The 16,715-nt window shown below is 41.8% G+C and overlaps 2 protein-coding genes across 3 annotated transcripts in view; both read right to left on the bottom strand.

Moving 5' to 3' along the window:
* The window catches only part of LOC130296441 (zinc finger protein 432-like), a 130,286-nt gene extending 128,475 nt beyond the window's left edge, over nt 1–1,811 (bottom strand). For both annotated transcript variants that reach the window (XM_056547964.1, XM_056547973.1), the window contains exon 1: nt 1,746–1,811. The gene's annotated coding sequence lies outside the window, so the exon portion shown is untranslated. The remainder of the gene's footprint in view (nt 1–1,745) is intronic.
* Nucleotides 1,812–8,818: 7,007 nt separating this feature from the next.
* LOC130293390 (oocyte zinc finger protein XlCOF7.1-like) overlaps nt 8,819–16,715 on the bottom strand; it is a 145,096-nt gene continuing 137,199 nt past the window's right edge. The window contains exons 15-16 of the mRNA XM_056542053.1: nt 14,867–15,368; nt 8,819–10,620 (exon numbers count right to left, since the gene is read on the bottom strand). Of these exons, the coding sequence (XP_056398028.1) occupies nt 9,590–10,620; nt 14,867–15,368 (1,533 nt within the window). The 3' untranslated portion in view covers nt 8,819–9,589. The remainder of the gene's footprint in view (nt 10,621–14,866; nt 15,369–16,715) is intronic.

Below are 16,715 nucleotides of genomic sequence, written 5' to 3' on the forward strand. Positions count from 1 at the left end.
AATATGTAATGTGTACAGTATTTTGTGTGTGTGTATGAATCATGCATGTACAGTATGTAATGTGTACAGTGTGTTGTGTGTGTATATAATGCATTCAGTTTCAGATCCGGGGGGGGGGGGGGGAACGGGGCATGTAACTATGTAACTATGTAACTGTATGGCTGGAGGCTGTATGTCTGTGGGGGAACATACTACACCTAATGTGGGGGACTATACTGCACCTAATGTGGGGTAAACTATACTGCCAACCTAATGTGGAGAACTATACTGCACATAATGTGGGGGACTATACTAATGTGTAGAACTATATTGCACCTAATGTGGGGAACTATACTGCACCTAATGTGGGGGGACTATAGTGCATCTAATGTGGGGAGAACTATACTGCACCTAATGTGGGGAGAACTATACTGCACCTAATGTGGGGAACTATACTGCACCTAATGTGGGGAACTATACTGCACCTAATGTGGGGAACTATACTGCACCTAATGTGGGGAACTATACTGCACCTAATGTGGGGAACTATACTGCACCTAATGTGGGAACTATACTGCGCCTAATGTGGAGAACTATACTGCGCCTAATGTGGAGAACTATACTGCGCCTAGTGTGGGGGAACTATACTGCACCTAATGTGGGGGAACTATACTGCACCTAATGTGGGGGAACTATACTGCACCTAATGTGGGGGAACTATACTGCACCTAATGTGGGGGAACTATACTGCACCTAATGTGGGGAACTATACTGCACCTAATGTGGGGAACTATACTGCACCTAATGTGGGGAACTATACTGCACCTAATGTGGGGAACTATACTGCACCTAATGTGGGGAACCATACTGCACCTAATGTGGGGAACTATACTGCACCTAATGTGGGGGAACTATACTGCACCTAATGTGGGGGAACACTGCTAGCCTAATGTGGGGAGAACTCTGCCGCACCTAATGTGGGGAGAACTCTGCTGCACCTAATGTGGCGGGAACTATACTGCACCTAATGTGGGGGGAACTGTGCCACACCTAACATGCGGGGGGGAACTGTGCCACACCTAACATGGGGGGGGGGGGGGGGAACTGTGCCACACCTAACGTGGGGGGAACTGTGCCACACCTAACATGCGGGGGGGAACTGTGCCACACCTAACATGGGGGGGGGGGGGGAACTGTGCCACACCTAACGTGGGGGAACTGTGCCACACCTAACATGCGGGGGGGGGGGGAACTGTGCCACACCTAACATGCGGGGGGGGGGGGAACTGTGCTGCACCTAATGTGGGGGCCTCGTATCGACGTTCGCTCACGTCGCGCTCCCAGCATTCAAGGGCCGGCGTTACTACACGGGCCCTAGAGCGTGACGTGCGTGAACATCAAGGGGGGGGGTCTCCAAGTCCATTTTGCTTGGGGCCCCCAAATTCCTTCAAACGGCCCTGACTGGGAGTTGTAGTTTTTGCAACAGCCAGAGGCTCCTGGTTGGGAAACACTGGTTTAGATGACAGTCCCAGTCAAAGTCAATGAGACCCGTCCTGAATTGTAGGTGGATGGTGGAGATAGTGAGAACTGATACTAAGACTGAAAAACAACTAAAGGTTCTCACAGCGGAATAGACCAGAGAACAATGGAAACATAAAGAGAAAAAAACAAAAACAATGGCAGAATAACTGTAAAAATATCTAAAATATATCAATAAGTTATATGTCCTCCAAAACACATAATATATATATATATACACTACATACCTCCACAGCAGACTGTACAGCAGCAGAGGGGTTTCCTTGTTGTTACAGGACCTGCCATGATGTCACAGTCATGTGATCAGTCACATGGAGAAAGAGGAGTCACATGATCAGGGGCTGCTGCTCTAGGCTCATCTGCTGAAGTTATGTGTATGCAGCAGAGCTGTGTGTGTGTGTGTGATGTGCGTGGTGCAGAGCTGTGTATGTGTGTGTTATATATGTCTGCAGCAGAGATGTGTGTAATGTGCATGTAGCTGAGCTGTATGTGTACACAGCAGAGCTGTATATGTGTAATGTACATGTAGCTGAGCTGTATGTGTACACAGTAGAGCTGTATATGTGTAATGTGCATGTAGCTGAGCTGTATGTGTACACAGTAGAGCTGTATATGTGTAATGTACATGTAGCTGAGCTGTATGTGTACACAGTAGAGCTGTATGTGTGTAATGTGCATGTAGCTGAGCTGTATGTGTACACAGTAGAGCTGTATATGTGTAATGTACATGTAGCTGAGCTGTATGTGTAATGTGCATATAGCTGAGCTGTATGTGTACACAGTAGAGCTGTATATGTGTAATGTACATGTAGCTGAGCTGTATGTGTACACAGTAGAGCTGTATATGTGTAATGTGCATGTAGCTGAGCTGTATGTGTACACAGTAGAGCTGTATGTGTGTAATGTGCATGTAGCTGAGCTGTATGTGTACACAGTAGAGCTGTATATGTGTAATGTACATGTAGCTGAGCTGTATGTGTACACAGTAGAGCTGTATATGTGTAATGTACATGTAGCTGAGCTGTATGTGTACACAGTAGAGCTGTATATGTGTAATGTACATATAGCTGAGCTGTATGTGTACACAGTAGAGCTGTATATGTGTAATGTACATGTAGCTGAGCTGTATGTGTACACAGTAGAGCTGTATATGTGTAATGTGCATGTAGCTGAGCTGTATGTGTACACAGTAGAGCTGTATATGTGTAATGTGCATGTAGCTGAGCTGTATGTGTACACAGTAGAGCTGTATATGTGTAATATACATGTAGCTGAGCTGTATGTGTACACAGTAGAGCTGTGTGTAATGTACATGTAGCTGAGCTGTATGTGTACACAGTAGAGCTGTATATGTGTAATGTACATGTAGCTGAGCTGTATGTGTACACAGTAGAGCTGTATATGTGTAATGTACATGTAGCTGAGCTGTATGTGTACACAGTAGAGCTGTATGTGTAATGTGCATGTAGCTGAGCTGTATGTGTACACAGTAGTGCTGTATGTGTAATGTGCATGTAGCTGAGCTGTATGTGTACACAGTAGAGCTGTATATGTGTAATGTGCATGTAGCTGAGCTGTATGTGTACACAGTAGTGCTGTATGTGTAATGTGCATGTAGCTGAGCTGTATGTGTACACAGTAGAGCTGTATATGTGTAATGTGCATGTAGCTGAGCTGTATGTGTACACAGTAGAGCTGTATATGTGTAATGTGCATGTAGCTGAGCTGTATGTGTACACAGTAGAGCTGTATATGTGTAATGTGCATGTAGCTGAGCTGTATGTGTACACAGTAGAGCTGTATATGTGTAATGTACATGTAGCTGAGCTGTATGTGTACACAGTAGAGCTGTATATGTGTAATGTGCATGTAGCTGAGCTGTATGTGTACACAGTAGTGCTGTATATGTGTAATGTACATGTAGCTGAGTTGTATGTGTACACAGTAGTGCTGTATATGTGTAATGTACATGTAGCTGAGCTGTATGTGTACACAGTAGAGCTGTATATGTGTAATGTGCATGTAGCTGAGCTGTATGTGTACACAGTAGAGCTGTATATGTGTAATGTACATGTAGCTGAGCTGTATGTGTACACAGTAGAGGTGTATATGTGTAATGTGCATGTAGCTGAGCTGTATGTGTACACAGCAGAGCTGTATATGTGTAATGTGCATGTAGCTGAGCTGTATATGTGTACACAGTAGAGCTGTATGTGTGTAATGTACATGTAGCTGAGCTGTATGTGTACACAGTAGTGCTGTATCTGTGTAATGTACATGTAGCGGAGCTGTATGTGTACACAGTAGAGCTGTATATGTGTAATGTACATGTAGCTGAGCTGTATGTGTACACAGTAGTGCTGTATATGTGTAATGTGCATGTAGCTGAGCTGTATGTGTACACAGTAGAGCTGTATATGTGTAATGTACATGTAGCTGAGCTGTATGTGTACACAGTAGAGCTGTATATGTGTAATGTACATGTAGCTGAGCTGTATGTGTACACAGTAGAGCTGTATATGTGTAATGTACATGTAGTTGAGCTGTATGTGTACACAGTAGAGCTGTATATGTGTAATGTACATGTAGCTGAGCTGTATGTGTACACAGTAGAGCTGTATATGTGTAATGTACATGTAGCTGAGCTGTATGTGTACACAGTAGAGCTGTATATGTGTAATGTACATGTAGCTGAGCTGTATGTGTACACAGTAGAGCTGTATATGTGTAATGTACATGTAGCTGAGCTGTATGTGTACACAGTAGAGCTGTATATGTGTAATGTACATGTAGCTGAGCTGTATGTGTACACAGTAGAGCTGTGTGTAATGTGCATGTAGCTGAGCTGTATGTGTACACAGTAGAGCTGTATATGTGTAATGTACATGTAGCTGAGCTGTATGTGTACACAGTAGAGCTGTATATGTGTAATGCAGCCAGCCATTATATACCGTACAATCTGTGATCGAGGAGGGGTGTGGGATTTATAGGGGTTGGGATCGATATACATTGTTACATATTTTGGACTGGCTCCTGAGACCCCTTCTGCAGGAGGTACCCTCGTTAGTGAAATACACCAATCAATTTTTGACGTGTCTGCAAGATGCCTCGTGGTCGGCTATATACCAGTATTCCCCAGAAATGAGGTGCAGAATGTATCAGAGAACTGTTTAAATGGTACTCCGGTGCTCTAGTCTACTGAACATTTTGTTCAGAACGTTCTGAGCCAGAAGTCGTTCTAAACAAACGCTGGGTGATGTGGGAGATCACTGGGAGCCCCAGCAGCGTTCGGATATTACCGTCCCCCCCCCATTGCTACAGTAGACCATACCAAGGTTAACTTGTCCAAGCAAAAACGAATGTCCAACACTGGGTGTTCAGGTACAAATTATTTGCGCTTTATTTAGGATCACAGAATAAAACAGGCACAATGAAACATCTGACGCGTTTCACGCAATAATGCGCCTAGTCATAGAGTGGTTTCTTAGTATACACAACATGTTAAAACACTCATAAAAATGAGTCACGTGATTGTACATACGTATTAAACATGTAAAAATATAATTATGTATATACATGTTGTGCAAAAAAAGACAGTTTCCAGCATTGTTCAGTATACAGTAATGAGGTCCAATCTCTGGTTCAAACCCTGTGGGTGGATCGCTTTTAACCCTTTAAGGACTCAGGGTTTTTGCACTTTGTTTTTTTCCTCTTTACCTTTTAAAAATCATAACCCTTTCAATTTTCCACCTAAAAATTCATATTATGGCTTATTTTTTGCGTCAACAATTCTACTTTGCAGTGACATTAGTCATTTTACCCAAAAATTCACGGCGAAACGGAGAAAAAAATCATTGTGCGACAAAATCGAAGAAAAAATGCCATTTTGTAACTTTTGGGGGCTTCCGTTTCTACGCAGTGCATATTTCGGTAAAAATGACACCTTATCATCATTCTGTAGGATCATATGGTTAAAATGATCCCCTACTTATATAGGTTGGATTTTGTCGCACTTCTGGAAAAAATCATAACTACATGCAGGAAAATGTATACGTTTAAAAATGTCATCTTCTGACCCCTATAACTTTTTTATTTTTCCACGTACAGGGCGGTATGAGGGCTAATTTTTTGCGCCGTGATCTGAAGTTTTTATTGGTATGATTTTTGTTTTGTTCAGACTTTTTGATCGCTTTTTATTCATTTTTTAATGGTATAAAAAGTGACCAAAATACGCTTTTTTGGACTTTGGAATTTTTTTGCGCGGACGCCATTGACCGTGTGGTTTAATTAATGATATATTTTTATAGTTCGGACATTTACGCACGCGGCGATACCACATATGTTTATTTTTATTTACACAGTTTTATTTTTTTTATGGGAAAAGGGGGGGTGATTCAAACTTTTATTAGGGAAGGGGTTAAATGATCTTTATTAACACTTTTTTTTATTTTTCCACGTACAGGGCGGTATGAGGACTCATTTTTTGCTCCGTGATCTGAAGTTTTTATCGATATGATTTTTGTTTTGATCGGACTTTTTGATCACTTTTTAATGGTATAAAAAGTGACCAAAAATAAGCTTTTTTGGACTTTGGAATTTTTTTACATGTATGCCAGGGACCTATAACACTGCACACACTGATCTCTTATACTGATCATTGTTATCCCATATGGACCTATAACACTGCACACACTGATCTCTCATCCTGATCACAGGCGTGTATTAACACGCCTGTGATCAGTGTTATCGGCGCTTGACTGCTCCTGTCTGGATCTCAGGCGCAGAGCAGTCATTCGCCGATTGGACAATGAGGAGGCAGGTAAGAGCCCTCCCGGTGTCCTGTAAGCTATTCGGGACGCCGCGATTTCACTGCGGCGGTCCCGAACAGACCGACTGAGCAGCCGGGATACTTTCACTTTCACTCCAGACGCGGCGGTCAGCTTTGATCGCCTCGTCTGAAGGGTTAATGTTAACTGCGGGAGCCGGCGGAGGATGTAAATATATGTCCTTCGTGGTTAAGGGAAAACATTCAAAACGTTTCCTTATTCAACAGATCTCTTCTCATATCTCCACCCCGGGGTTTTCTATTGATTTTCTCTATACCTTTAACCCCTTAAGGACCAAGTGTTTTTCTGTTTTGCACTTTTGTTTTTTCCTCCTTACCTTTTAAAAATCGTAACCCTTTCAATTTTGCACCTAAAAAACCATATGATGGGTTTCTTTTGCGCCACCAATTCTATTTTGTAATGACATCAGTCATTTTACCCAAAAATCTACAGCAAAATGGAAAACAAATTGTACGACAAAATTGAAGAAAAAAAAAAGACCATAAAAAATGACACCTCTTTATTCTGTAGGTCCATACGGTTAAAATGATCCCCTACTTATATAGGTTTGATTTTGTCGCACTTCTGGAAAAAATCATAACTACATGCAGGAAAATTTATACATTTAAAATTGTCATCTTCTGACCCCTATAACTTTTACATTTTTTCGCGGGGTGGTACGAGGGCTCATATTTTGCGCAGTGATCTGAATTTTTAGCAGTACCTTTTTTTTTGTTCAGACTTTTTGATCGCTTTTTATTCATTTTTTTTTTTTTATGGTGTAAAAAGTGACCAAAAATATGCTGTTTTGGACTTTGTAATTTTTTGGCGCGTACACCATTGACTGTGCGTTTTAATTGATATATTTTTGTAGTTCAGACATTTACGCACGCGGCGATAATGGGTAAATGTGTGGGTTTTTAAACTTTTTTTTTTTTTAAACACTTTTAGTCCCCTTAGGGGAATTTTAGGAGGAATCGTTAGATTTCTCATACAGATCAATGGGGTTACATATAATCCCATTGATCTGTGTGCTCTGTACTCGCTTGATAAAGCCTGGTCCTTCCAGGCTTTATCATTCTGAGCGCAGGAGCCGGCATGGAAGGAGAGGTAAGCCCTCAGGCTACCTCAGCAGTGGATCGCCCCCCGCAATCGCACCGCGGGAGGGCGATCCACCCCACTGGACCACCAGAGACGGGATAAAGGCACCTTTTAGATGCCACTGTCAGCTTTGACAGTGGCGATCTAAAGGATTAATTGCCGGCTTTGCCCCCTCCCATAGACTTGCATTGAGGGGGCGGGGCTATGAAGTTACGAGCTCCCGTTGCCGGCTCCAGCCTTCGGAACAGTTTGTTCCAAACACTGAGCAGCGGAGTACCCCTTTAACTTGTCGTTAGGCCCACAGACCAGTTCCCACCATTGGAGGCTTCTCTGGGATATGTTGGACTTTTTGGTTCTACCTCAAAAGCAAATGGACCAGATTTCTTGATGACGAGGTCCGTTCATGCAGGGGTATGTTATGGCTTATATATCTCAGGAAAACAAAGCTGCGGCTGATCGAACACGCAACGGGCCTATGAACTTGATCCCTCTGTGGCCTCTAGGGAACACTTCTTGGAAGCAAAGCATTACTTAAAAGGGGTACTCTGCTGCTAGACATGTCCAACGCGGCCGCCCAGTCAGCCGGTGCACAGAGTCAAATACTCTCCATGCCAGATGACTGGCAATCACAGCCACCACTCCATTCATGTCTATGGGAGGAGATGTGACGGCTGTGTACCGGCCCCCTTCCATAGCCATGAATGGAGGGGGCGTGGTGTGACGTAACGATCACGGATGCTTCAGGCAGAGGCCGGCATGGAGATGGAGGGGGAGTCCCCAGCGGCTGAACTCCCGTTATCAGACATGTTATCCCCTCTCCTTTGGATAGGGGATAACATGTCTAAGGGAGGAGTACCCCTTTAATCGCATGGTAAAGAATAAGGTGGGTTCCCTAGCTACCCATTTAACAACAAATGAGACAACACACTTTTTATGTTGTGATTTTTTTCTTTAATTTTTACCTAATCGAGCACAATCAAATATTTCAATCCGTAAAGGCCAAACAAATATTTAAGAAAAACAAATATATATGTGTAACAGTAAAGTGAACGAGCTCGTGTTCTTCCCAATAACTTAAAGGAGTAGTCCAGTGGTGAACAACTTATCCCCTATCCTAAGGATAAGTTTGAGATCGCGGGGGGTCCAACCGCTGGGGCCCCCTGCGGTCTCCTGTACGGAGCCCCGACAGCCCACGGGAAGGGGGCGTGTCGACCTCTGCATGAATCGGCGGCCGACACGCCCCCTCAATACAACTCTATGGCAGAGCAGAAGCGCTGCCTTCGGCAATCTCCGGCTCTGCCATAGAGATCTATTGAGGGGGCGTGTCGGCCGCCGCTTTGTGCGGAGGTCGACACCCGCTATCTGGCCGGAGAGCCTGGCCCCCGTACAGAGAGATCGCAGGATAGGGGATAAGTTTTTCACCACTGGACTACTCCTTTAAAGGGGGACTCCGCCCCTTGACATCTTATCTCCTATACAAAGGAGAGGGGATGAGATGTCTGATTGCGGGGCTCCGGCCACGATCTACGGCACGGCCGCCCAGTCATCTGTTGCACAAAGTGAACTCTGCTCTGTGCCGGATAACAGGCCGTCACGCCCCCTCCCATAGACCTGAATGGAGGGGGTGCGATGTCATGAATACAGAACCTCCAAGCTTCTGTGTTTAGAACGCCGCCGTGCCATCCCTTAGATCACAGGGCTCTCAGTGACCCCCCCCCCCCCCCAAGGATTAGACATCTTATCCCCTCCTGTGAGTCCCCTGATGGTACTATGGTTGCAGCAAAACACGTTGGTAGGAAACGTTTGTGTGTCAGTCACATGAGCACTGAAATAAAAAATTTGATGAATACATTTAATAGCTTTGCGAACTACTGTTTAACCCCATTTCTCTAATAAGAAGGGATGGGTCCTTTGTGGGGCCACTCAGCCCTATAAATTATTGATATATTAGAATGATTTCCCTACTTAGTTATGTCCCTTCAGTATCAATAGTTTTTAAATTGCATAGTACTGCTGAAATAAAATTTAAAAAAAACTTCCAAAAATTCTAGATTTTTTTTTCTCCCCAAGGATATTGGGTTATTAATTGTGAAGTGACCCTTTTAGAAGATGTGATTTGTGGGTGAACATTTCTCACATTCTGGTCATGAAAATATTATACTTATGTGAGTACTTTGATGTTCATGTAGAGTTGATTTTCGGTTAAAAGACTTTCCGCATTCTGGGCATGAATATGGCTTCTCACCTGTGTGAATTCTCTGATGTTCGACAAGACTTGAATTTCCAGTAAAACATTTCCCACATTCATGACATGAAAACAGCTTCTCCCCCGTGTGAATTCTCTGGTGTTTAACAAGACTGGATTTTAGATTATAACGTTTCCCACATTCTGAACATGAAAATGGCTTCTCCCCTGTGTGAATTCTCTGATGTTGAACAAGAGTTGATTTCCAAATAAAACACTTACCACATTGTGGGCATGGAAATGGCTTCTCCACTGTGTGACTTCTCTGATGTCTAACAAGCTTTCCTTTTTGAGTATAACATTTCCCACATTCTGAACATGAAAATGGCTTCTCCTCTGTGTGGATCTCCTGATGATTAACAAGATGGGTTTTCTCCCTAAAACATCTCCCACATTGTGAACATGAAAATGGCTTCTCCCCTGTGTGAATTCTCTGATGTTTAATTAAATAGGCCTTCTCATTAAAACACTTTCCACATTCTGGGCATGGGAATTGATTCACTCCTGTGTGAATTTTCAAATGTCTAACAAGCTTTGCTTTTTGAGTAAAACATTTCCCACATTCTGGACACGGAAATGGACTCTCCCCTGTGTGAATTCTCAGATGTCCAACAAGCATTGCTTTTTGAGTAAAACATTTCCCACATTCTGAACATGAGAATGGCTTCTCTCCTGTGTGAGTTTTTCTATGTATGCCAAGTTTAGTTTTTGTAGGAAAACATTTCCCACAATCTGAACACAGAAATGGCTTCTCTCCTGTGTGAGTTCTTTGATGTAAGTCAAGTCTCGATTTGTGAGGGAAACATTTACCACATTCTGAGCATGAAAATGGCTTCTCCTCTATGTGAATTTTTTGATGTGTATCAAGATCTGATTTCTGAGTAAAATCCGTCGATATCAGATGTCCCTCTGAGGTCCTGGTACAGTCATCTGCCAAGAATTAAACAGATTTTTGAGCAATATAACCTAAAAAAATGTAAGCAACATCTTTAACTTACCAACATCTAAAACCTGCAGGTCAGTTATATTTAATACTGAATATTTTTTTATTAATTCAAATAGTATACATACAAAATGTTATGCATTTCAAATTTCTCAATTAGAACATATAAATATCATAACATATGAACATGCATCAACTATTTGTCATTTTTTATTTTTTTATTAACCCCTTAACCCCTTAAGGACTCAGTGTTTTTCCGTTTTTGCACTTTCGTTTTTTCCTCCTTACCTTTTAAAAATCATAACCCTTTCAATTTTCCACCTAAAAATCCATATTATGGCTTATTTTTTGCGTCACCAATTCTACTTTGCAGTGACATCAGTCATTTTACCCAAAAATGCATGACAAAACGAAAAAAAAAAATCATTGTGCGACAAAATCGAAGAAAAAATGCCATTTTGTAACTTTTGGGGGCTTCCGTTTCTACGGAGTGCATATTTCGGTAAAAATGACACCTTATCATTATTCTGTAGGTCCATACGGTTAAAATAATCCCCTACTTTATAGGTTTGATTTTGTCGCACTTCTGGAAAAAATCATAACTACATGCAGGAAAATGTAGTTATAACTTTTATATTTTTCCACGTACAGGGCGGTATGAGGGCTCATTTTTTGCGCTGTGATCTGAAGTTTTTATCGGTATAATTTTTGTTTTGTTCAGACTTTTTGATCGCTTTTTATTCATTTTTTAATGGTATAAAAAGTGACCAAAATACGCTTTTTTGGACTTTGGAATTTTTTGCGCGGACGCCATTGACCATGTGGTTTAATTAATGATATATTTTTATAGTTCGGACATTTACGCACGCGGCGATACCACATATGTTTATTTTTATTTACACTGTTATTTTTTTTATGGGAAAAGGGGGGTGATTCAAACTTTTATTAGGGAAGGGGTTAAATGATCTTTATTAACACTTTTTTTTAACTTTTTTTTTTTTGCAGTGTTATAGGTCCCATAGGGACCTATAACACTGCACACACTGATCTTCTACACAGATCACAGGCGTGTATTAACACGCCTGTGATCAGTGTTATCGGCGCTTGACTGCTCCTGCCTGGATCTCAGGCACGGAGCAGTCATTCGCCGATCGGACACAGAGGAGGCAGGTAAGGGCCCTCCCGGTGTCTTGCAAGCTGTTCGGGACACCGCGGTGAAGCCCGAACAGTCCGACTGACTAGCCGGGATACTTTCGCTTTAGAAGCCAGGATACTTTCATTTTCGCTTTTGGTATTAGCCGCGGGTCCCGGCCGTTGATGAGCGCCGGGACCGACACGATGTGATGCGGGGTCGCAGCGCGACCCCGCTTCATATCGCGGGAGTCGGCGCAGGATGTAAATATACGTCCTGCGTCGTTAAAGGGTTAATATTACCCACCTCCCAAACTCTCCTCCCTCCCCTAAACTCCAGCTTCGCACATACAACAAACTTAACTGTCACGATCACACCCTATCGGTCCAGCCAAGACATTAGAGAGAGTGTGATGGTGCAAGGGTTAAAGCCGCCAGACCTCTGGGTATCCACTACCCAGTCCCGGCAAGTCACCAAATTAACCCTTAAATAAACGTGTTTTACCAGAGCCTCCTTCAGAAAGGTGAGCTCATATATTTAGAGCTCAAAGACCAGAGCTGATTAATTAAACATTTAATCTGATAAAAGGTATCACAGTGCTGACTATATAAAAATACAGAAACAAATGACATACAGGTACAAAAATATATAAAAGAGTTTGGCAAGACAAGTTCAGAAAACAAAAGATGAAGTTCTTACAGCATGATGATATAGCAGTTCATGAGAGTGAGTTTCAGCTGTTCTTAGGATGGTCTTGTCAGCTTGTGGCCCAGCTTTTAACAACCAACTTTGAGTCTAGCATTGTTTTTTATAACATATCTGCTTTCTTGGGAGGGAGACTCCATTCCCCCCTCCCCTCTGGTCCCACCAGGGGGTCTTCTCTCTTCCTGGCCCCTTATCTGTTTGATTATATGATGGGACCAGAGTGCATGACTTCAAAGGAGATACCAAGACAGCCAGACCTCCAATAAAATGCAATACACAAAACACAGTGTGAATGACCCCTCACCCGTGTCTTAGTTTATACACAGATATAATTTATAATACACATATAGGATTTTAATAATCAGGCCTTGGGCCTGACATTAACCCCTTAAGGACTCAACCCATTTGGGCCTTAAGGACTCAAACAATTTTATTTTTGCGTTTTCGATTTTTCCTCCTCGCCTTCTAAAAATCATAACTTTTATATTTTCATCCACAGACTAGTATGAGGGCTTGTTAATTGAGCGACCAGTTGTCCTTTGTAATGACATTCCTCATTTTACAATAAAATGTCCGGCGCAACCAAAAAAAATACTATTTCTGTGGAGAAATTGATAGAAAGAAAACCGCAATTTAGCAAAAAAATCGCAAACTTTTTAAGCAAATGAGTGCGTTTAAAATCCCTCTATTTTGCTGACCTATAACTTTTTCATTTTTCTGTATAAGCAGCGGTATGAGGGCTCATTTTTTGCGCCGTGATCTAATTTTTTTTATACCACATTTGCATATATAAAACTTTCAATACATTTTTTATAAATTATCAGCAGTCGGGAACTGCCGCGCATGACCTGAGAATTGCTCCGATGCTCGCGGTGACGTACAGGACATAAATGTACATCCTGGTGCGTTAAGTACCAGCTCAACATTTATGTCCTCCGTCGTTAAGGGGTTAAAGGGGTACTCCACTGGAAAACATTTTTCTTTAAATCAACTGGTGCCCGAAAGTTAAACAGATTTGTAAATTACTTCTATTAAAAAAATCTTAATCCTTCCAGTATTTATCAGCTGCTGTATGTTCCATAGGAAGTTCTTTTTGAATTTCCTTTCTGTCTGACCACAGTGCTCTCTGCTGACACCTCTGTCCATGTCAGGAACTGTCCAGAGCAGGAGAGGTTTTCTATGGGGATTTACTCCTACTCTGGACAGTTCCTAAAATGGACAGAGGTGTCAGCAGAGAGCACTTGCGTCCTGGGACTTAACCCCTTAAGGACACAGCCCTTTTGGGCCATAAGGACTTATTTTTGCATTTTTGTTTTTTCCTCCTTGCTTTCTAAAATTCATAGCTCTTGTATATTTTCATCCACAGATCCATTTGAGGGCTTCTTTTTGTGTGACCAGTTGTCTTTTTTAATGCCATCACTCACTTTACCATAAAATGTACGGCACAACCCAAAAAATACTATGTGTGTAGGGAAATTGAAAAGAAAACCGCAATTTTGCAAATTTTGGAAGGTTTCGTTTTCATGCTGTACAATTTACGGTAAAAATGATGTTTTCCTTATTCTGTGGGTCAATACCATTAAAATGATGCCCATGATTACATACTTTTCTATTATTGTACCACTTTAAAAAAAAAAATCTAAATTTTTTTTTATCAAATTAGTACGTTCAAAATCCCTCTATTTTGACTAACTAACTTTTTCATTTTTCTGTATGAGCGGCGGTATGAGGGCTCATTTTTAGTGCCGCAGGCGATCCAATCATCCATTTACCGACCGCACTGCTGCAGATACCATGATCTGTATTGAGCACGGCATCTTAGGGGTTAATGGCGGACATAAGCGCGATCACTCATGTCCACCAATACCGGCACCAGGACCTGCCGTGCATGATGCAAGCATCCCCCCCCCCGGTCATGTACAGGACGTAAATGTACGTCATGGTGCGTTAAGTACCACCGCACCAGGACGTACATTTACGTCCTGCATCGTTAAGGGGTTAAGGACCGAGGGCGTACCTTTATCTCATTCCCAGCGATGGTCATTATAGATGCACAGAATGCGTTATCTGCTATAACCGTGTCATATTTCCATCAACAATCAATTAGAATTTTGGCTGAATAAGTCACTATATAGGTGAGAAACTGAAAGAAAACAGGAGGAGATTTATCAAAACATGTAGAGGAAGAGTGGTGCAGTTGCCCATAGCAACCAATCAGATCGCTTCTTTCATTTTTCACAGGCCTCTTTGAAATTGAAAGAAGCTACCTGATTGGTTGCTATGGGCAAATGCACCACACTCTCTCTACACAGGTTTTAATAAATCTCCTCCACAAAGCCTAAACAATTTCATACATAATCTATGACTCTTCTCTGCATTAAATGGTTACTACTGACCTGGGGGGTTACCTGTAGGAATGTCCTCCTTATACTCCTCATCACTCCTCACATCTGTCTCTTCTTCTTCCCTTATGTCTGTAGCATTAATATAGGTCAGATCTTTTCCTGTAGGAATGTCCTCCTTATACTGCTCATCACTGCTCACATCTGTCTCTTCTTCCCTTATGTCTGTAGAATTAATATAGGTCAGATCTTTTCCTGTAGGAATGTCCTCCTTATACTGCTCATCACTGCTCACATCTGTCTCTTCTTCTTCTTCTTCCCTTATGTCTGTAGCATTAATATAGGTCAGATCTTTCCCTGTAGGAAGGTCTTCCTTATACTGCTCATCACTGCTCACATCTGTCTCTTCTTCTTCTTCTTCCCTTATGTCTGTAGCATTAATATAGATGAGATCTTTCCCTGTAGGAATGTCCTCTTTATACTGCTCACCACCGCTCACATCTGTCTCTTCTTTTACTATAATGTTTATACCATTAAGATTGTTCAGATCTTTCCCCTGAGTCGGAAATATCCTTAGTTAGCAGTGACGACCAAAAATTACATAAAGTTTAATATTTATCTGAGCCACATCGCTGCAGGTCTTCTATTAGATGATAGATTAATACCAACTCAATCACATGTACACAGATCAGCCCAAACCACCGAGAGGTGAATTGAATAACACTATCATGTGACTATGGCACCTGTCAGGGCGTGATATACGGTATATTAGGCATCAAGTGACCATCTTGGTACCTGATACTACAGTATAACTCAGCCTTTCCCAACCAGGGTGCCTCCAGCTGTTGCAAAACTACAACTCCCAGCCTAATCTCCAGAATGCTGGGGTACCCCTTTAACATCATGCTCTCTCTACAGTGGTGGGTGAAAGTTTGTGAACCCTTCAGAATTTTCTACATTTCTGCATAAATTTGACCCAGAACTACATCAGCTTTTCTTATTTAACGTCCTAAAAAGGACATTAAGGAACGAATGAGTCAAACATTTTAAACTTGGTCATTTATTTATTGAGGAAAGAGTGTCAAAAGTATGTGAACCTTTATGACTGGCAGATAAATGGAAGGTGAAGTTAGGAGTCGGGTGTTTTCACTCGATGGGGTGAAAAAAAGAGTGAGTGAGTGGCCTGTTTTATAAAGAAATGCTGCCTAGATTACTATTAGAGAATAATGTAGAGGTTCTTGTGTATGCCTTCTCCTTACCTGTCTTAGCTCATGTGGCAGGTATGGGATAGGCTTCATTTTGGATGCACACAGAATTTCTAAAATGACCTGATAATGCTGCTTAGATTTCCCATAAATCCTCCAACTTTGGCTGGGGCATTTGGTTATTAGCTGGTCATCTTAACCCCTAAGGACTCGGGGTTTTTCCACTTTCGTTTTTTCTTTCTCACCTTTCAAAAATCATGACGCTTTCAGTTCTTCCACCTACAGACCCATATGAGGGCTTGTTTTATGCGTTACCAATTTTACTTTGTAATGACATCGGTCATTTTAACCAAAAATCTACGGCGAAACCCAAAACAAAAAATTATTTGTGGGTCAAAATTGAAGAAGAAAAAAACACAATTTTTTTTACGTTTGGGGGCTTTCGTTTCTATGCAGTGCCCTTTTCGGTAAAAAAGACACATTATCTTTATTATCTAGGTCCGTACGATTAAAATGATACCCAACTTTAAAAAGTTTTCATATATAATTAGTATATGTTTAAAAATGTCCTATTCTGACCCCTATAACTTTTTTTATTTTCAGCATACAGGGCTATATGAGGGCTCATGTTTTGCGCCATGATCTGAAGTTTTTATTGCTACCATGTTTGTTTTGATGGGACTTTCTGATCCAAAAAT

The sequence above is a fragment of the Hyla sarda genome, chromosome 1 (genome assembly GCF_029499605.1).
Source record: "Hyla sarda isolate aHylSar1 chromosome 1, aHylSar1.hap1, whole genome shotgun sequence".
In the NCBI taxonomy this organism is placed as follows: Eukaryota; Metazoa; Chordata; class Amphibia; order Anura; family Hylidae; genus Hyla; species Hyla sarda.